Source organism: Cricetulus griseus, chromosome 7, assembly GCF_003668045.3.
Source record: "Cricetulus griseus strain 17A/GY chromosome 7, alternate assembly CriGri-PICRH-1.0, whole genome shotgun sequence".
NCBI lineage: Eukaryota > Metazoa > Chordata > Mammalia > Rodentia > Cricetidae > Cricetulus > Cricetulus griseus.
In genome coordinates, this window is record NC_048600.1 from 60,814,986 (window position 1) to 60,836,075 (window position 21,090).

At 46.2% G+C, this 21,090-nt stretch overlaps 1 protein-coding gene across 5 annotated transcripts in view; it reads right to left on the reverse strand.

Annotated features, from left to right (window-relative positions):
- Cyfip2 (cytoplasmic FMR1 interacting protein 2) overlaps positions 1-21,090 on the reverse strand; it is a 96,746-nt gene that overhangs the window by 62,305 nt on the left and 13,351 nt on the right. For 4 of the 5 annotated variants that reach the window (XM_035447821.1, XM_035447820.1, XM_035447822.1 and 1 more), the window contains 9 exons: positions 19,689-19,785; positions 18,848-18,976; positions 16,286-16,390; positions 14,168-14,259; positions 12,213-12,330; positions 8,286-8,405; positions 7,514-7,639; positions 3,767-3,933; positions 2,955-3,102 (listed from right to left, as the gene is read on the reverse strand). In XM_035447821.1, coding sequence (XP_035303712.1) covers positions 2,955-3,102; positions 3,767-3,933; positions 7,514-7,639; positions 8,286-8,405; positions 12,213-12,330; positions 14,168-14,259; positions 16,286-16,390; positions 18,848-18,976; positions 19,689-19,785 — 1,102 coding nt within the window. Of the gene's footprint in view, positions 1-776; positions 852-2,954; positions 3,103-3,766; positions 3,934-7,513; positions 7,640-8,285; positions 8,406-12,212; positions 12,331-14,167; positions 14,260-16,285; positions 16,391-18,847; positions 18,977-19,688; positions 19,786-21,090 lie in introns of all 5 variants that reach the window. The other variant, XM_035447817.1, reaches the window with a different exon arrangement.

The window sequence follows — 21,090 nt, forward strand, 5'->3', positions numbered from 1 at the left end:
CTTGTGAAAACCTCCCAGAGGCAGACTGACCAGCTTTGGAAAGTTCTCTGCCTAGGGCCCACAGGGGCACCTGACAATGGCAGGTAGTTAAGGCCCATCAGAGGTCCCTGCCTGCCCTGCTTAGCCAAGGGCATGGGCATCCATGTCACTCTACAGTCACTCTCTGATTTCCCAGATGACCATGGTAACAGCATGGATGGGGCACTGAACCAGGAATCAAAAGAGCCAGGTTCAAAGCCAAGCACTGCCATTGACTTGCTGTGTGACCTTAGACGGACGACAAAGCCTCCACTCTGGGCTCCAGTTGCCTTATCTAACAGGAGGGATGGGACCAGAGAAGTTCTCAACCCAGTCTCCTTCGGCGCACTAACATTCTGAGGACTTACACAACGGACAAAGCTCAAAACAGCATCCCTCCCCCCCCACCTTCTTTCTGACCCTCAGTGTTGTGAAACTGTCAGTGAACGCTGGCGCTTTCTGGAAGCCTGGGCTGCACTGTACAGCCGTCCAGAGATTCTGGGTGGAATGCCTGTTACCAGTCATACTTACACAGGAGGCTACTAGACACTACTCCTGCTTACAGAGTGCCCTACATGCAAAGGGCCCAAGTGCAGCGGGGTTGTTCTTTTCTGCTAATCTAGATTGTTTTTTTTTTTTTTTCACACCATTTGTCTTTGAATCAGAGGATTGGAAAGGGCCTTGAGGAGCCGGGCTAGTCTGTTCCTGCTGCTTCCCGCAGTAGGCACCCAAACCAACCCAGCCAGGCGGTGTTATACCAGGGATCGGCAGCCTCTTCGGCCCTGTGTGCCACCAGTGGGGTGAAACAAAGCCCTCGGGGACCACTGGCAGGCCTAAGACACAGATAGGAGAGAAGGAAGAGGGGATGGGAGGGCAGGAGAGACAGGGAGGAGGGAGAGAGAGAAAGAGAGAGAGAGAGAGAAAAGCGAGAGGTATTGTATACAGTGGGAAAGCCACAACTGCAGGGGCCACACATGACACACTCCGACCTCCCAGCAACCACGCTACTCTCTACTGCTTCTGGAAGGGCCTTAGGGTCTCACCCACCGTGGGCCTGTAAGTCACAGATCTGCATGCCATACCGCCCTATGCAGGGTCCCCTCTGTGGGGAAGGGATGCCCACTCTTGCTGGTTTCCTAGACAGTCCACCCTCTATGAACCTGTCAGTAGGCCTGTCTCTCTCTCTGAGTATCAAAGTACAGTGCTAACAATGGCCTTGGAGTCCCCCCAAAGAAAGGGGGCTATGGCGAATGGACTCACATCCAGTTCTAACTGTTTGAAGAGTGGATTCATTCTGACCAGTGTCAATTCTTTAGCCAACTGTATTCATTTAATAGGCGTTTAACCCACCAGACACGCTACTGTCCAACTCCGTGAGATGCCTACATCTGCTGCCTTCTGAGGGCTGCCATGGAGCCCTGGGGTGGGTGTCAGGAGACCTGGGTTGTTGTCCCACCTCTACCTGGCACTCATCTTGTGACTTGGACAAGTCACTTCCCCTTTCTGGACCTCAGTTTCCCCATCTGTGATAGGGGGAGGGGTGAGTTTACCTCTCAGCACTTTTCCAGCTCTGGAACTGTCTAGGAGTCAACTAAACATGTCTGTGCTATTGTCCTACCCCAGTGGCACCTGGGGGTGGGGTTAAGCTTTTGATGACTGACCTGCAGTACCCAAATTATCCACAAAGGTATATGCCCTCTCTCTTCTGTCTTCTCAATGTCTATAACCCCTCCATCCTTTTCTCCTAGCTCCTCTCGGGACCTGTCTTCATCTGCCTCTCAGGACTTAGAGAAATGCCTGAGAGCCAATCAGCCACACTAGGGCACTCAGAAAGCTTTCTAACGTTCAAACATTTCAGAACTGTCTACAAAGGCTTCTTTGGGATGTTCCACACGCAGAAGACCATCTGTGCACACTGGTCATTGAAAGCTGCCAAACACTCACCTGCCCCTGCTCAGCCCCAGCCCTGCCCAGACACGGACACACACAGAAGGAGGGGTCAGAAGGGGCCTCAGATGGCCCGCTTCAGGTGATCCAGGGCAGAGACAGGCTTGAAAGGTCCTATAAGGAGGAGCTTCCAGCTTGGGGCTTCTGGAGCCTGAAAGACCCTGATGGTTACAGTAAGACATATCTGTTTTCAAATACCACAGAAAGTAGACCAGGAAACACCTTATCCTACATTAGCAGTAAGGACTTAACTCCATGATTCACTCTTTTTCCCCCCATGTAATTTTAAGTCTGCAATGGATGAACACAGACATCGTCTCATTGTGGAAGTTCCAGCTGGGAACTCAAGAGTATTTCTGACAACCAGACTGTCTCTGACGGGAGGAGGCTTGCCAAGCTTGTGGGTTGTCTTATGGAAAGGGATGGAAAAATTAGAGAAGTGTTTTGTTGGTAATGTGATCTCATCCAAAGTTTTCATTTTTAGAAGATAAGCGGAGCTGAGACAGGTTAAGCTGCTTGCCCAGGATCATACAGCAAGTCAGAGGTAGAACTTGTAAGTTTCCATGCCGGGATGCCACTGTGGGCAAGGGTACTGTGGTTATTACGATACACAGACCGATGCACATGGACTCCATGTTAGATCCCTCTGTGATGCAGAATGTGAGCTTTACAGGGCTAGGAGATAGCTGGGGAGGTGGATATGGTGCTACCACCATTGGTCAGACTAGACAACTGAGGCACAGAGAGACCGTGTAACATGTCCAAGGTCACACAGGTGTCTAGGACTAGAACCCAGGTCTCCTGAATCTTAGGCCAGTGGTCTTCCTTTTACATCAAAACAAGACATCAGGAAAACCCCAGAGCAGCTGCTTAGCCCTGCCCTTCCTCACAAGGATCCCCATCCCACTACCCCATGCTTTGGCATGTTGCCCTTCCTTGGTCCAACTGGCCTGGAGTCAGAGAAGCCAGGCTGCCTGGGAACCGCTTACCTGTGTGCTGGACGGTCCCACAGCACGGCGGGGTACCTTGATGTCAAAGCCACCTTTGGGGTCCTTTTCCCCTCTTAAGCATGGGTCATTGGGAGGCTCTCGGCCTCCTTCCCAGTCACAGATAGTCTTGCGAATTGCCTGCAGGACACTGGGGAAAGAGGAGCAGGACTTAGTCTAGGTGTCTACAAGGATGTTTCCAGGCCCCAGAAGGTCTCAGTTCCTCCTGCATTAGAGGTCTGAGTGTTTGGGATACACATTCATCCCTGGACCCACTCAGGAATGCTCTCAGTGGTGTTAAGGTGCTTTAAACAAGTGGTTTCTGCGGCTTTGGTGGCCACTGACTACCTAAGAACTCAGCTCTAATCTATGTGGGAGACAGGATAGGACCTGGGGGTGGGAAGAGGAGGAGGGAGCTATAGGAACATCTCATCAGCATCACTAACTACATGGATAAAATTTTAAAAAGAGCGTATATTTATAGCCTGTTTTCTCTACACCACGTGTGCTGAATTCTACACATAGATTATCTCATTTCATCAGCCCACAGCCATGGATACAGTGGACACCATGATCTCATTTTACAAAAAAGGAACTGATATTCAGAGAACTCATTTGAATAATTCACTTTTTAGACAGCAGTAGGTTTGAGTTCCAGTCCTGAGTAGAGGCTTGGTTTCTTACAAATATCCATTGCCAGGGGTCTCTGTGTTTAAAAACCATGCTGGAAGCCAACTGAGCTAGGAGGCCCTCTTCTTCCATCCCCGAATCCCTCAGTGCTGCAGTACCCTGAATGTGGCCATCCAAGGACACACCTGATAAGGACATTCTTTTTCTTGCGGACTGCTTGCCGCAACGGTTCACGCAGCGTCACCTGGGCGAAATCCTGCAGGGCCGCATAGATAGTGTTGCGGATGGCCTGGTTGAAGACACTCTCCATCCTCCCCATGAGCACCTGCAGGCCCTTGATCATGGCAATCACCTGGGGGCATAGAGCAAGGGTCAGCCTCGCTATCACTTTGTAAGCCATCTGCTCACTGTGCTTCGAGATGCTACAGGGAGGGGGCACTGAAGGTGCCCAGAGTGTGAGTTCAGTACCTCTAAAACTCCAAGTCAGAACTAGGGGGACAATGGTGCCAAATGCACAAAGGTCAGAGCTCTACAACCCTCTATCAGTAGTTATCCTAAAGGGGAACGCACATGCGCTGTGGGTGGGCAAGTCTATGACTTCTGCCATTGCAGAAAAAAGGATGGTGTTTCCTGAGAAGCTAGAAATAGAAGTAGCACATGATTCAACCATCCTACTTCTGGGTGTGACTGAGAGGGCAGTGAAACCGGTGTGTTGAAGAAACACCCAAACCCAGTGTTAAGTGTCCCACTAGTAACAACAGCTACAGAGCACTAAGGTGGTCTTTGATGTGAGTGGAGAGAGAAACTCTGGTAGATATGAATAATGCAAGGTCACGTAGCCATAAAGAAGAAATCCCACCATATGCAGCAGCATTGATGGAACTGGAGGACACTCACCATATTACATCTGGCACAAAACCAGACGTAAAAAGAAAAAGAGAAAGGGGTCAAAGAGAGTTCAGTTGGTGAAGGGTTTGCATTGCAAGCATGAGACCCAAGTTCAAATTCCGGAACCCACATACAAAAAGCTGAGCATGGCCATGTGCTGACAGTTCCAGTCGGGAGACATAGCAAGTCAGTTCTTGGGGCTCAATGCCCAGGTAGCTGAGCCTAATTGGGGAAAAAAAACCCAAGGTGGATAGCTCTTGAGGAATGAAGTGAAGCTCTGGACTCCACATACACACGAATGTATAACACACACACACACACACACACACACACACACACACACACACACACACACACATACACACACACACGATGATAAAAGAGTGGATGTCAGAGTCCTGGAAGCATACAGCAGCCAAATGCTACATCACAGTGGGAGAGCTGCATTGCATAAATAGCTGGATATTTCAAAATAGCTGCTAGAGAGGATTTTGAATGTTCACAACAACAATAATAAGTAGAAGTGATACATATGCAGATTAGCTGAACTGAACTCTACATACTGTGTCCAAAATACTGACATGTCACAGTGGACCTCATGTATACTTACAGCCACTATGTGTTAAACAAACATAACATACATGATATTTTAAAAATGATACTTATATCTTGCTACAAAACTAAGACTGTGCTTCATCAAGCAGCTCACCATCATCGACTGAAAGCCCCTAAGTGGAACCTTCTGTTGAACAGGAAGGAATGAGGGAATGAGCGATAAGTTTACACATGAGGCTTGTTTCTCTAAGATGTTAAAGAAATAGAACAAAAAGGCCCAAGATAACCCCAAACAAGCAAACAAACAAACAAAAAAACACACTAGCAATTAGGGTGAGAAACCTGGTCAGAAGGCGAGGCTATCCTTAGAAGCCAAAGAGTGGAAGGCTTTTGCTGCAATAAGGTATTGTAAAAGAACTAAGAGAGATTGAAAGGTGGTCAGACTCTAAAAGATCTGGGCTTCTGGCCAGAGTCAAACAAACAAACAAACAAACAAATAACATTCAGACAGGGCTACAGAGCTGGCACAGCAGTTAAGAGCATTAACTGCTTTTGCAGACCCAAGTTTGGTTCCCAACACCCATGATGGGCACTTAAAATTGCCTGTATCTCTAGCCCAAGGGTACCCGATGCCTTCAGCCTCCTTAGATACTCATGTGCACATTCTTTCTCACACACAAACACATCGTTAAAACACTGAGACAAATGGATAGATAAGGAAGGATTCAGAATAATTCCAAACACAGAGGGGATAAGGCTGTTGGACCTGAGGGGAACATTTTTGCAACTTAAGACTAGGTAAAAATTTCCCAGAGAGAATTCCCCCATTCACATATTATAAAATAATAAAGTAAATAAACTGGACTCTAGCAAAATGCAAAACCAGTGCTCCTCAAAGGCACTGACAAGAAAACAAAGATGCAAAGTCAACAGATAGAGAAGCAACTAATAACACATGCAGATGAAACCCTTGTGATGAGGATAGAGAAAGAACTCTCACAATAATGAGAAGGCACAAATGCAACCTTTAAAAACGGGCAAAGACTTCATTCAATAGAATATACAGGATGAGAGAAGAATGGTCATTAAGTATGTGAAAAGATACTTGGTCATTAGACTCTGGGAAATGAGACTGATAAGGTTAATGAGAACTCACCTACATGACCATTTAGAATGGCCAAGACCATTAGTAAGATGGCCACCACCAAGGCCTGTGAGGGAGCCAAACAATGGGGCTCTTAGGGAGACTAGGCGATAAAGTGAAATTCCCATTGGTGTGGCTGTTGAAGGAACACAGTCAGGCTTGACAGAACATGCCTGCTGGCCCAAGAACTGCATTGGCTATCGAGTGAGTTCAAGGGCAAATTAATGAGACTCTGTCTCAACAAAAACAGAAAAGCCAAAGCACAACTGGGTTGGGGGCATAGCTCAGCTATCCTCTGTCTCCATCCCCACAGCACTAGGGTTAAGGGTGTAACCATATTCTACTTTATCACATGGGTGATGGGGATGCTTGTATAGTTAGTGCTCTCATCTACCATGCCACCTCAGCAGACCGCATCATATAATTTTAAAATTTTAATTTATTCTTAGAAAATGTCATACACATATATATTATGTACTGTCAACTTGGCACAAACTAGAGTCACCATAAAGGAAGGAGTCTTGGTTGAGGAAATGCTTCCATGACATCCAGTTGTTAAGACATTTTCTCATTTAGTGATCAGTGAGGGAGGACACAGCCCATGGTGGGTGGTGTCATCTCTGGGCTGGTGGTCCTGGGCTCTATAAAGAAGCAGGCTGAACAAGCTATGGAAAGCAAGTCAGTAAGCAGCATTCTTCCATGGCTTTTGCATCAGCTCCTGCCTCCAGGACCCTGTCCTGTTTGAGTTCCTGTCCTGACTTCCTTTGATAATGAGCAGCAATATGGAAGTATAACCCGAATAAACTGCTTTCTCCCCAACTTGCTTTTCGGTCATAGTGTTTCATCACAGCGATAGAAACTTTAACTGTATTTTGATTATATCCATCCTTACCCCACTCCAACCTTCCTCAGGACCTCCCTCCTAATTTCAAATCAATCTTTCATAAGCACTTATTTATTCAACTATTATTGTGTTTTTACCCAGTGAGTCCAGTCAGTGCTGCCCATACACATGGGCCTGGAGTCATCCGCTGGGGCTCGGGGAACCAACCAATGGTCACACTCCTAGAGAAAAATGACTCTAACTACCCCAGTAACTAGCAACTGCTCCACCTCTAGGGGCGGGGCCTCGGGAATCCTTCAGTGTTAAGGCTGGAACTTTAAACTAACTGGCTCCCTCATCCTTTCTCAGTAACTTCTGACAGAGGAAAACCTGGATGGGAAAAGTCAGAAAAGGACATCACGTTAAAATAACAACATTGTCGGGTGATCGAAACAGCTCCGGAACCACAGGGAGCAGCAGTCTGGGGGTAGGTGGGGAGAGAAGGGCGGCGGCGGCACCCACCTCCACAAAGGCAAACTTCTCCTCACTGGTGTAATTGTAACGTGTGGCTCTCTCGTACTCTTCTGCTGTGCCTGGGCAGTCCTTGTTGCAAAACTTGTCTGTGGGGTGAACCAGCTTCCAGGAGTACTGGGGAGAGAAGAAACAGCCAGTGCCCATCAATGGAGGAATGGTAAGCAAAATGGCCAAGCCATTAGCATAGTAATGGATGCAGAGGTGGAAACACTGACTATGCAGGATGGGGACGGACCTTGAAAATACAAGGTAAAAAGCCCTAGATACCACATGCTCCGAGTCTAGATATGGCAAGTATCTAAAGCAGGGAAATGTACAGTGATAGAAAGTAGAATACTGAGGGCTGAAGGGACGGGGTGACAGAAGTGGGTTTTTATTTCTAAGATTTATTTTTAATGATATTTATGTACATATGTGTCTGTTTGTGGGCATGTGCATATTAAGTGTAGGTTCTCACAGAAGCCAGTGGCATCAGGTCACCTGTGCTGAGTTACAACAGACTGTGAGACACCCAATGTCAGTGCTGGGTCCTAGCCATCTCTCAGGTCCCAGGCGTGGTTTTATCTATTTAAATGATGGAAATATTCTTAATTTAAGGTTATAGGGTTCCAGGAACATACTTAAAAATGTAGGTGTCAGTTGGGTAAGAGATGTGGTATAGGAATTATATGTTGAAAGACAGAATACTGAGTAGAGGTAATGCTCTACAGATGCCATGTGAACTAGGTCAGTGTGAGGGCTGGCACCTCGCGACACCTACCACCTCCATGACATGGGCACTCCACTTGGATAGAAGCTGCAGGCCTCGAAGGGCCAGGTCAAAAAGCTCCCGGTACTCTTCATCCGACTTCTGGCTGTCCAACCCTGAGCCTGTCACCACCTGAGGGACAGAGAACTTCATATTCACCTCATGGTCCAATGGGTCTGAGGCTCGTGAACATTACTCCTCAAATTTCCCTGGAAAAACTGTGCAGTTGCTATGCTCCCTTTGATAGATGAACTTGGCTTTGACAGTTGTCTTGCTGAAGGCCATGTCTTGTACGTGGCTGGGTGTTCTAATTCAGGAGGCATCATTTCAGATCCCCATTTACCCTCAACCTACAGCCTTACAGCAATGGCTATCCTGACTATTCACGAGAGGAAGTGCAGACTAGTCAGTGAATCATCTTTGCTGTGACATTAAATATGAGTATGTGTGCAAGCAATGACTTTCACACAACACTGTGACTTCAGGGGGCTCCTTCTGGTTTCATGTTCTACTTCACATACAGTGCTAATCACAGATCACTAAAATGTTGTCACAGTTCATTGACTAGCTATGATGCACTGATTAAAAAGATCTGATACAAATGTCTGTAGGTGTAATACTCCATCCACATCATAAGCATGGATGTATCCACATGATATATATGTACACATATATATACACATATATATACACACAGAGAGATATATCACATGAATATATTCAGATAGTCATTGATGATGGACACTATCTTTGTTAATTTGTTTCATCACTATTGTCTATCTGTAATTTCCCAAATTAATACTTGTAGCAATGTCTCCATCCCCTGCAGATGACTACACGTTCCCAGCGGAATAGAGGCCTCTGTCTTTTTGGTTTAGCTCTCATATTGCAAGTCAGCATCTTCTATGTAGCCTAAACAGTGTCAGCATGCCCACATTTTTGTGCTTTTAATGAACAATTTCAAACAGGACTGACGTGCTATGCCAGTAGTTATCAACCTTCTTAATGCTGTGACCCTTTAATACAGTTCCACATGTTGTGAACCCCCCAACCGTAACATTATTTTTGTTACTACTTCATAACTGTAATTTTGCTACTGTTATGAATCGAAATGTAAATATCTGTTTTCTGATGGCTTTTGGTGACCCCCTGTGAAAAGATTGTTTGACTCCTAAAGGGGTCATGGTCCACAGATTGAGAACCACTGTGCTTGCTATGCCGTGTTCTACCTGCAGGAGGGCTGTGATAGACATGTTTTGAAACACTTCCTTCAAACAGAAGTCATGGTGCTGTTGGCCCCCAGCTAATGCTAATGAATCAACAAAAAAAAAATATCACAAAGGTATCCTTAAACAGAAATGGAGATAAAACAAGATTCTGCACTGTTAAAACACTGTGGCAAGAGGCTCATGGGAATTCTGAATTTCTTTGTGAGCAATGGGTCATAGTTTTTGAATTCAGAGTTTATGGCATCTTATAGATTGTGTGACTTCTAAACTGATAGCATATATGATAGCTGAAAACTGATAGCATATATGCACACAGCATGTTCATTTAGCCCTATGTGTCTGAGGTGGTCTGTATTCAACAAATTCATGCAAATGGTAGATGGGAAATATTTGGGGGAAATGCTGTATCTGTATCTTACGATCTTGACACTGTCCCCTAAATACAGAAAAACAACTATTTATATTGTGGTGGTTAGTTTTAATTGCCAACTTGGCACAATCTAGAGTCACCTTGGGAGGGTATCTCAATGAGAGATTTTCTATATTGGGTCAGCTTGTAGGTATGTCCACGGGGGATCATCTTCATTAAGTTAATTGATATGGGAAGACCCAGCATACAGTGGGTGGCATCATTCCCTAAAAAGGAGGTTCTGAATTGTGTATGAGTGGAGTGATTGAGCTGAGGATAAGCAAACAAGTCAGAGAGCAAGCATGCATCCATTTCTTTCTACTCTTCACTGTGGATGTGATGTAAGGAGCTGTCTCAAGGTCTTCCCTCTGTGGTTTCCTCAAAGTGATGGGCTATAACCTGGAATTGTAAACTAAAATAAACTATTCTTTAAATTGCCTTTTCTCAAGAGTATTTTATCATAGTAATAGAGATGAAACTAGAATATGGCATCTGCACATTGTATTAGGTCTTATAAAATAGGCAACTTACAATAATTTACATATGCAAACAGGTTATATGAAAAGCAATGACTTTTACAAGGGACTGAGCATCTGTAAACTCTGGTGTCAGCAGTATTTCCTGTAGCAATTGCACATGAATAACAAGAGGTAATTGTATTTAAAAACAAAAAAAACAAAAAAAACCTTTGGGCAGAATTAGTCTCAGACGGCACAGACATATGAATACTGGCCTCAGGACTTGGGGCAGATGATTCTCCTGCTTATCTCAGATGGCCAGTACATTTGGTAAGAAAGCTATAGGTTTGGACTTGACTGGTCCTTGTGGGCTCTGAGCTTACTGATCCGCACTGCCTGTATTTGTCAGACTGACCCCATTTCAAATGAGCTAGGTTATTATCAAAGGCACTACCAGAGCTGGGTTTGGGAAAAGATGATCACTATTGTCATTGGCCACACGATGGAGCCAGTAAGCAAATGTGGCCTCTTCCACACTATGGGAGTACAGATCTGGGAACCTATGTGGGCTTAAACAGCACATCTTATGTATCAGTGAGAAATGCATCTATGGGAAGGGACCCACAAAGATATATGATAATAAAAGCTAGTTCTGAGATGATAGGATTCTATGGGATTCGTTTTTCCTCTCCTTTTGCATATCTAATTTTTTCTTAAGTCTGTGAAATGATCATGTTCTTATATTAAAAAAAAAGAAAAATTCAAAAACATAATCATTGGGATTACAGGAGATCTTTGTGGTGCACGCACATGTGGACCACTGTGGGTGTCAGTTTTCACTTTCCATTTTCTGAGACAGGGTCTCTCTGTTGTTGGCCATTACATTCACCAGGTAGTTGGTCCATACGCTTCCTATTTGGCTGTAGAAGCTCCAATATTGCAGACATGCTGTGCTACCACTCCTGAATTTATGTGAGTTCTGGGAATCTGAAATCAGTTGTCCCTCACACTTGCACAGCAAGCGGTTTACCCACCGAGCCAACTCCCCAGCCCTTTATGGCTTTTCTTCTTTGATTCCAGTTATGATATTTTTGCAGTGATCATGTATTATTGCATGGTGATGCATATTTAGACTGGTGTTAGGAGCAGGAGTGTTCAGAACTGTGTCTCTGGCCACTGATAGTGGAGATGGGATGAATCCCATGCAGATAGAATGAACAGCTACCCGGCCTTCCAGGCACAACACACACACACCTATTAGTTATGTCAGTGATCCTTTCAAGATAAATGCTATCATTACCTCTATTTAAAAGATGTCAGGATTATTTTTGATTGATACCATAATTGTAGATATCTATGTGACACAGTATAAAGGTTCGACACTTGTATACAATACGTGGAGAACAGATGGGCTGCCTGGTGTGTCTATCACCTCTGTTCATGTTGAACCATTGTCACCCTACTGTGTGACAGAACACTGTAAGTGATTCCTCCTACTTGGCTGATTTTAAACCTGTATTTTTTCTTCAGTTTTTTCTATTTAGTAAAAGTAGAGACACCCCATGAAAAAGGATGGAAGGAGACTATTTCTCTTACCTGACTATACCCCTGTACCTGCTAACAATCCTCTTTCCATCACTGACTCCCTGCCACTCCCATCCTTCTCGGGCATTATAAGCATTCTATCCATTTTGCAAATGAAGGGATTGAGGCCCAAAGACTGACTCTGAACCACTCCCAGCAAGCCCACCCTCCACCCCTGGCAGTGTTTTCCCCCATCCCACATTGTCTGCTCTTCAGCCTGTTTGTACTTTTCTGGCCCTGGACCAAGCACAGAACTCACCTCACTATTGCTATAGCGAGCCAGCTCAGAGATGAAGCGGATGTGGTCATCCCGGATCTGAACCATCTGCTCACAGATGTTGTACTGGGGGCTGATGCTGCTCTGAGTGCAAGTCCACCTGGGGAGAAAAACCACAGGGTTTGTGTGGGTCCCAGCTCCAGGCACCTGTGTGGGATAGGCTCCTTCTGCACACTAGCTGTTCCTGGTCCTCAGACAACATAGCTGGTCCCCTGGGTGGAACCAAAAGGTCAAGTGGCTGCCTAACCCCAGAGCCACCTCTGTAGGCACCGTGGCTAGAAAAGAGTCCAGTCTCTGCCTTCTCCAGATCCTACTACAGGTGTCTCTGGACACCAGCACACAATACTTACCAGTTAAGTGAAAGAGCGAGGGCCAAGATCACAGCCTCTCTATGGCCACAAAAGACTAGAATCGAAGCTGAGCAACACACTGAGATGGGCAACCTCCCTGTCTTTCTCCAAAGGACCTGGTGACATGAATGTACCCACGGTGGGGGACTGCCTATCATTCTGAGAGGCATGGTTGGCACCTCCTTGCCACCTCTTCCTCCTTCCTTCTCTCTTCCCATCTCCTCCCTCCTCTCCTGTCTTCTTTCTCTTCCATCCTTTTGAAAGATGTCATTAGGAAAACCTTCCTGAATCAGAGAGGAATTAAATAAACAAAAGCCCTTAATCTCAGCCCCTCTTCCTCTTTTCACAACTTGTGGCTCAGCAGACAGACCAAGAGAATGGGAAGCCAGCTGGCAGAAGAAGGGTTTGGACAGATCTTCGATTCAAAAGAAGACGCAAAGGGACTCTCATAAGGATTATGTATAAGTGGTGATCCTCCTCTGGCTTAGACTGCTGGTTTTTCCATTTTGAGCTCCTTGTCGTAGGGACACAGTCACTCAGACCTCTGACTTTCGGCCTGGTTACAAGCTAATATCTGGCCCAACAAGCTCCTCCCTCCAAGACTGCCAGACATGGTCTGAATTTCCCCCAAGGACTCATCTCTGGTTCTCCAGGTGGATACAGGTTGTAGGTCCAGGACCCCTCTGCAGGTATCCTAGGCTTTTTGAGACAAGGTTTAATGCTGCTTAGGCTGGTCTTGAGCCCCTGATCCTCCTGCCTCCACCTCCCAATTTCTGGGATTACAGGTGTTTGCATCATTCCCAGGCTCTGTTGGTATCATTTTAATCCTAGCTACTAAGAGTGGCTAAGGCAAGAGGATCACAAATTCAAGGTATCCCTGGTCTACAGATTGAGTTCAACTTAATGAGACCCTAACTCCAAATAAAAAGTAAATAGAGAAGTGGTAGGGTGCTTGCCCAGTCACCAGTACTGCCAAACAAAAGAAGACACTGACCAAAGGGTGGCCAGCACCATTCCACACAGATAGGCCATGGTCTCTTAGTTGTAGGCAATATGCATGTAGATAGACCACCCTATGTCTTCTGAGATCAGATGGACCCCTCCCCCAACAAAAAAATCCCTTCTAGGAGCCACTGATTCACTCCCAGGCCTTAGCATAGATTCCCAGAACTATGATTTATTAGATGACACAAGGGGAGGCCGCCAACCCATGTCACAGCTAGAACAATCCAAGTCACACTGTTAACCACATACTTACTGCATAGCCACAAAAAGTGAGCAGAGACCTGAACCAGTGTGATGACTGCTACTGTCCTTAGACTCCTGCTGTCCCACTGAGGGGAGGGGATTACCGCAGAGCAGGACAAGGGGCGTGGCTATGCTCTAAGCCCTTGAGAGCCTGGCAGCAAAGGGCTGGTGCAAAAGGGCTCAGAGCACCCTCGCTATTTCCCTCCTGGCACTGCTGTTCTGCGGGAATCCACCTGCCCAGGGCTCTGGGGAGGGAGGAGGGACTGAAGTGGTCCCTCAGCTCTCTGCCCAGGCTGGGCCTCCTCACAGGAGCCGAGAGACATTACGGCAGGCACTCACTTGGACTTGTTCTCTTCATAGTGAGCACTGGTCTTAATGTATCTGGCCAGCTCTATCTGCATGTCGCCGAAAAGGGGCACCACCTGCAGCTGCTGCAAAGGAAGCAAACAGAGCATGTGAGATGCCACAGGCAGGGACCGGGCTGATGTACCAGCGGGGTGGAAGGCTTTGGTGAGGACCTGGGGCCAGTATTTGTTTATTTCTAATGGTGTTACCATGGGGTCCTGGCACCCAGAGGAACCCCAGCCAGCACACAAGGCCTTCCCCTGCCTCCAACCAACTGTATACTTCAAGTGATTGATACCAGAAAGGCAAAGTTGCTTGTCCAAGGTCATACAGACTAGATGAAGCAGAGCATCAGATGGCTGGCCTCCTTCCAGGATACAGGGTTCTTTCTACAGCTCAGAAGATTTCTATGGCTCCAAACTGGACTAGGAGAAGGTGGCAGAGAGCTACTGCCCCCCCCCCCGGGGGGGGGTCTCCAAGACTGTCCACTTGAGACCTAACATTACAGGGAAGACATCTCCTGACCAAAGCCCAGGACATGTGGAAGGGAGGCTGCTATCTACTTATATCTGTCTTTCCTGCACTGGACACAGGATCAGGCACTTTACAAACACTGTCTCAGCCAAGCATGGCTGCACAGGCCTATAGTCCTCGCTATTCATTACACAAAGGCAAGAGGATCCTAAGTTCACAGACTCCCTGGGCAATACAGTGAGACTCTACCTAAAGATTAAAAAGTGAAAAAGAAAGGTTGAGATATAACTAGTAATAGAAGACTTATTTAGCATGGGCAAGGCCCTGGGTTTAATACTAAATACTAGAAAACCCAACCACCAACCATCTGCTCTCTCCATGCAAACACAACCAAGTGAGGTCAGAACTATCCTAACCTCATTGTACTGGTAGGGGGATTGACAAATAGCTTAGTCTGTTCAGGAAGTCAGGCCAGATAGAGCAAGAGCTGGGATCAGAACCCTTGGTTCTAGGAGGCCTATTCTATGTCTTTTCCAAAGCTACTCAGACAAAAGGTAACAGAGCCAGATTAAACCCTGGTATGGGTAGGCCTGGTTCTACCTGCCTTCCTGCTGGTTGAAGGCAGACACTACCATTTCCCAACATGGGGCCTGTTTTTACCTGGGGCAGCTCTGTAGAAAAGCTAAGAAATCAAGTCACAAGACCCCTCTGAGAACTCATGTTTCCACTTAAATCTCAATGTAGCTGGCCTCACCTAGTGTCTTTCACAATACTACCACCTCAGGGCAGGGCTCACATGTAGGACCTTACATTAGAGTAAATTCAGGATGAGAATTCAGTTCCAGATGTGACATCTCCTTGCCCAAACTCCAAAGGTTTAAATTTTATCTGCAAGTTTTTTACTAGAAAGCTTTGGGGCCGTATGGTCAGATCTCAAAGGTGTTCAAATGGATTGTGCTTAATGCTGGTGAGTTATTGTGCCCAAATGGTGTGGGGAAGTAGCCTGCCATGGGCCCCAGAGGGCCTACAATGGCAAACGTGAATCCACTTAAAATTTAGTGTTTAGAGGATGGAGAAATAGGTCAAGAGTTAAGAGCACTTGCTGCTCTTTCAGAGGACCAGGGCTTCATGTCAGGTACCCATATGGCAGCCCCCAACTATCTGTAACTCCAGTTCCAGGGTATCCAACGCCCTCTTCTGGCCTCCATAGGAACTGTACACACATGGTGCAGACACATGCAGGTACAATATCCATACACATAAAAGTAAATCTTCAACAAAAACAATTTAGTCTTTAGTCCTCCATCCATGAGCTCTGGGGTATAATGAAAATTAACACAGGCACTGTCTTCTAAGATACAACTTTATCTTCAGATGAAAGATTTTAGGAAAGAGAAAAAGAGTGCATAAGGCCTCCAGTGGAATCCCAGCTGAGTCTGGAGGCTGGGTATCACCCACATGTGGGCAGCAGACCTTGCTTTAGTGGGAACAGCTGGAGCCTGTGCTCTTATCTTCCTTTTCCTTGAGGGTCTTTAGATGCTTATGAACCACAGCGTTCTGGCTAATCCCTTCCTTCCCCCAGGGATCAAAGTTCTAGTAACTCTGTCCCCCTGCCCAGCCCCAGCTCCAAGTACTAACCTTAAAGAACTTGTCAATTTTGCTAAGGTTGATTCTCTTCTTGGCATCCAGTTTGTAAATGTTACTGACATTTCCATCCATCAGGTAGAGACCAAAGCCCATCACCTAGAATGAGAAAGGCCCAAGAGCAAAACTATCACACACCCCAGAGCAGCTACCAAAAATAGAGGTCCATTATGCATGAATCACATGTGTGCAGGAATGCACAAATTCACTGGCATCTTGTAGAGACACACATGCTGTCTCAAAATCATACACATCTCCAAATTAAAACAGGAAACATGGGCCTAAGTTCAATGAGAAATGTAGTATATTATTATAGAGCCACTCTGGGCCAGGAACTGTGTGGTTAGGGTTTCACAGTTGTGGTCTCAATTCCCAAAAAAGAACTCTTAGGTGTACCATGCTATTCTAAAGATGAGGAATAAAATACACAGAGAGGTGAGAGATCTTGCCCGAGTCACATGAGTAAGCTGTAGAGACTATCTGCAAAGGATTTAGTCCAGGATCTGCCATCCAAATGTGCACTTACAGGTCCGCTAACATAGAAAGGACTTTGTGGTTTCCCAGAGGGGTCAAGGCACAGGCATTAGAATAATGGTAAATGGCCATAAAATTCCCCAGGAAAACAACAATGTAAAGGCTCCTGAGGAGTCGTGGGGGATACTTTAAGAGCAAGTCTCTGCCTGAAGATGCTGGTACTCTTAATATTATGGTTGACTTGTTAGTTCCTGTAAGTTAAATGAGCTGCTGGGAGGCATGGTCAGCTGGGGAGACACAGGAAGTCACTCCTCACTGTGCCTTTATCACCATGGGCCCTAAGGGAAGGAGCAGAGAACTGTCTATGACAGCTGCTTCCTGCTTGGCGCATTCGTCCAGCAGCATCAGCACCAGATAGTCCTGTAAGGGTTTCCTACGCCCTCTGGTGGCATCTGAGCTCACTAATAAGCTACAGAGAGCTGAGCAACAGCACAAAACAATGCCGGAAGGCCTGTTTATGTCAGCTGTGGGAGAAAGATTAGAAAGGACCTAAGTAGTCAAGGGCAGAACAACAGGCAAAGCAACAAAGGTTCTTCTGTACGATGCCATTTTATGACTGCATGACATTCCAAACACAGATCGCATGGGATAGAAAGCCCACATGCAGGCTGCTGAGATGGCTCAGTAGGAAAAGGTGAAAGGTGTTTGCTGCTAAGCCTGATAATCCGAGTTCAATCCCCAGGACCCACCTGGTGCAAAGAAAGAACTGCCTCCCACAAGTTGTCCTTTGACCTCCACATGAATTCTGTGGAGGTCACAGGTGTTCAGGTACATACATAAATAAATCTTTACAATTCTACATGTAAGACTGGGCAGGTGGTACACAGCTTCAATCCCAGCACTTGCGGCAGAGGCAAGTGGATCTCTGTAAATTCAAGGTCAGCCTAGTCTACATATTGAGTTCCAAGCTAGGCAGGGTTAAATTTAGTTGAGACCCTGTCTCAAAAAGAACAACAACAAAACAAAACCTTCTACATTCTATGTTATTAAATATTTTTGAAACTACATAAGCACAAAGAAAAATGACATACACCAAAGTGCTGAAAGTATTATCTCTGATCTCTGGGAGGGAGGATTCTAAGAGTCCAAACGTTTTTATGTTTTCCTGCCTAGTTTAGAGTTTCCATAATTATGACAACAGCTTCATAATTTCAGAATGAAAACTGAAAACCACTGGAACAATTTTGACCATTCTGACAAAACACGGACTCTTCCTTCCCTATAAACTAGGAATTTCTCTTTCAGGAAGGTTAGCTCTACAAAAGTCCTGTTCAAAGGCTTTAGCATCAGGGTTTTCAGTGCAGTCAAAGATTTAACCACAGGAGATATGTTAATAATACTAATACTAATACTACTAATAATAACAACATCCCTATAAAACAGCTTCTTGGCATCAACTAGGGATGGCATTGGAGAAACATCTGTAATGACGTTTTCAGTGTGTGCATGGCACATTCAAAGTGAAGAGAAGACTGCAAGTCAGACTGGAGTCATCGGCTGATATTTTAAAATATTCTTAAGAGGGGGCTGAGGGGATGGCCCATCAGTCACGTGCTTGGAGCATAAGTGTAAGACCTGAATTCAATCGCTAGCAACCATGTAAAAACTGGCATGGTGGTGCACACATGAAACCCCAATGATGGGGAGGCAGCGTCAAGCCAGTTCCTGGGCTTGCTGGACAGCTATCACCAGATGGGTGAGCCCTGGGTCCCAGTGAGAGAATATAGGGCTGGAGCGACAGCTCAGTGGTTAAGGGCAGTTATTGCCCTTGCAGAAGATCTGAGTGTGGTGCTCTGCACCCATATTGGACAGCTCACAATAGTCTGTAACTCCAGTTCCAGGATATCTGACACCACTGGTCTTCCAGAGCACTTGCGGTCATGTGCACATTTAAAAGAATAGAAATTAATCTTTAGGAAAGAACATGCTCCTGAAGAATGTTACCTTTGGTCTACACCCACACGCACACACACATGAACGCACACATGTGGAAGGAAGCATTGTGAGGTGGGGAAGAGTTACCTTGAGGAGCATGTGTTTCTCACTGGGTGTCAGGTACATCTTATTCTCATAGTAATCCACACAGATGTTGACAATGTCCGCCAGCAGTTCTTCATAGCCTGGAATCACTTCCAGTTGCTGGTGAAGACACTAAACAACAGCACCACCCGCTGGTCAGGCAGAGCAAGCCTCCTCTGGCACCACCCAGAAAACCCAGAGTTGGGCAGGATATAGGAGCACTTTGATCCCTACTGAGGTCCCAGAAGGAGGAAGCCTTCATGCCAGCAGGTGCTGATAACTCACTCCCCTTGATGCTAGACAATAGTTGGTAGTTCCTGCTCACCTCCCTCAGCAGGGACCTAACCTCTTGGGTCTCCCATGTTAACTTTGGCCTTTCTTAGGGTAGAGTGCACTCCTGGGCAGCTCAGCTTTACAGAGACCGATAGGGCCTGCAGTAATTGCAGGTTAGTTTTGAAGGTGTGGACTTCTCTACTTCAGACAAAGGCAGGGAGAAGACCCACCCAGCGGAAGGAGTAACTGTAGGTAGTAGGTACCTCCTTGCTGGCAGGACCCAGGAACATCAAAACAGTTCCTGTTAAGAAAGGTTTCTCCCCACAGACACAAACTGGGCCCCTAAGTGATACTCAGTTGTAGCACTGCTGGAATTCTCTACACACAGAACCTTCTGGAGAATCAAACAGGGAGAGGTCACTGGCTGTAGTTTTACTTTTCTCTCATGAAGGGCAGTGGAAACAAGTGGGGACTGGGTTTATGTGCTGTCCCCTTGGAGCCCTCTAAGCCTCAGGCCCTATCCTTGCTTCCTTGACATGCCAGGCAGGACCAACCAGGAACCTGTCCTCACCTGGGTGATCCTGTTGTGATTGGCCAGGAACATAGACAGGTTCTGAGACTCCTGAATGGACTGGGGGTCCGCCATCTTTCTTAGGAACTGGGCCGCTCTGAAACACAGGGAAGGAGGTGATAACAGGATGCATAGGAGTTTGCTCCCACTCAGCCTAAAAAAAGGCACCATCCTGATGTCACGAGGCTCTGAGCATCGAAGGTGGTTCCAAGGTCAAAGGAAAATGTGTTTGGCAGTCCTTTCTCTGTTTAAGCCCTTGTGACAGCTGCTGGGAATTAAAAAGGCATGAAAACAGAAAACATGGCTGGAATCTCGGGACAGTTAATGGAAACCAGGAAGGAATGATGAGACAGGGAGTGGGCAGTGTCCTTGAGCCTGGCCAGGACCTCCAGGGAAGCTAGCTGCACAGTGAGTCCTGTAGAATGATCACAGGCAGGAAGCTTCTTCTTCTTCTTCTTTTAATGTGTTCTGTTCACTATAGGAAAATCTCAGCTTCCTATTTTTTGAGTTTATTTGTAGTACCAGGGATAGGATCTAGGGCACTGTGCATGCTTGGCAAGCACTTGACCTTTGAGCTATGTCCCCTACTTTATTTTTTTAACTATCTTTCAGGGTTTTTTTCTCCTTTTTTTATTAATTTATTTTTTACATTCCAATCTCAGTTCCTCCTCTCTTCTCCCCTCCCACTCCCTCTCCCCTCTCCCATCTGTTCCACAGAGAGGGCAAGGCCTCCCTTAGGAAATCTACTAAGTCTGTCCCATCATCTAGTTGAGGCAGGACCAAGGCACCTCTCCACCTCCACACCCCTGTGTCTAGGCTGGGCAAGGCATCTCTCCATATAGAATGGGCTCCACTAAGTCAGTTTGTGCATTGGTCTCTTTCAGTTTTGAGACAGTATCCCAAGTTTTTCAGGCTGGTATCAAAATCACTCTATAGCCTAAACCTTGAACTGAGGGCAAATAGTGAGGATTATAGTCCTGTGCTGCCAGGCCCAGCTGATGATTCTCCTGCCTTAGCCTAAGTAGTATGGATCAAAGACCTGGTTTAACTTCATCATACCCATGCACAGCACTGCAAGGCAGAGCAAGGCAGTGCCTCCACCCTGACTGGGTGACAGATGGAAGGAGGAAGAACATAGAGAACACAGACTGATCTTAACTGTGTGTCCCAACTTAACCCAGCAAGGCACAGCGAGTGTCACAGTAACTTGTGAGAACCGGGGACAACACTCCCGCCTGGTTCAGGACACAGGTGTTGGCTGTTGTCATGATGGAATTGGTGGGTCACCACAGGAAGTGTATGAGGAAGGGTGTTGCACTGGTGGCCATCTGTGACATCTTGAGTTGGCCTTGAGATGGGTTCTAACTATTGGGCAACCCAGGTTTTACATTTGACCCAAGAG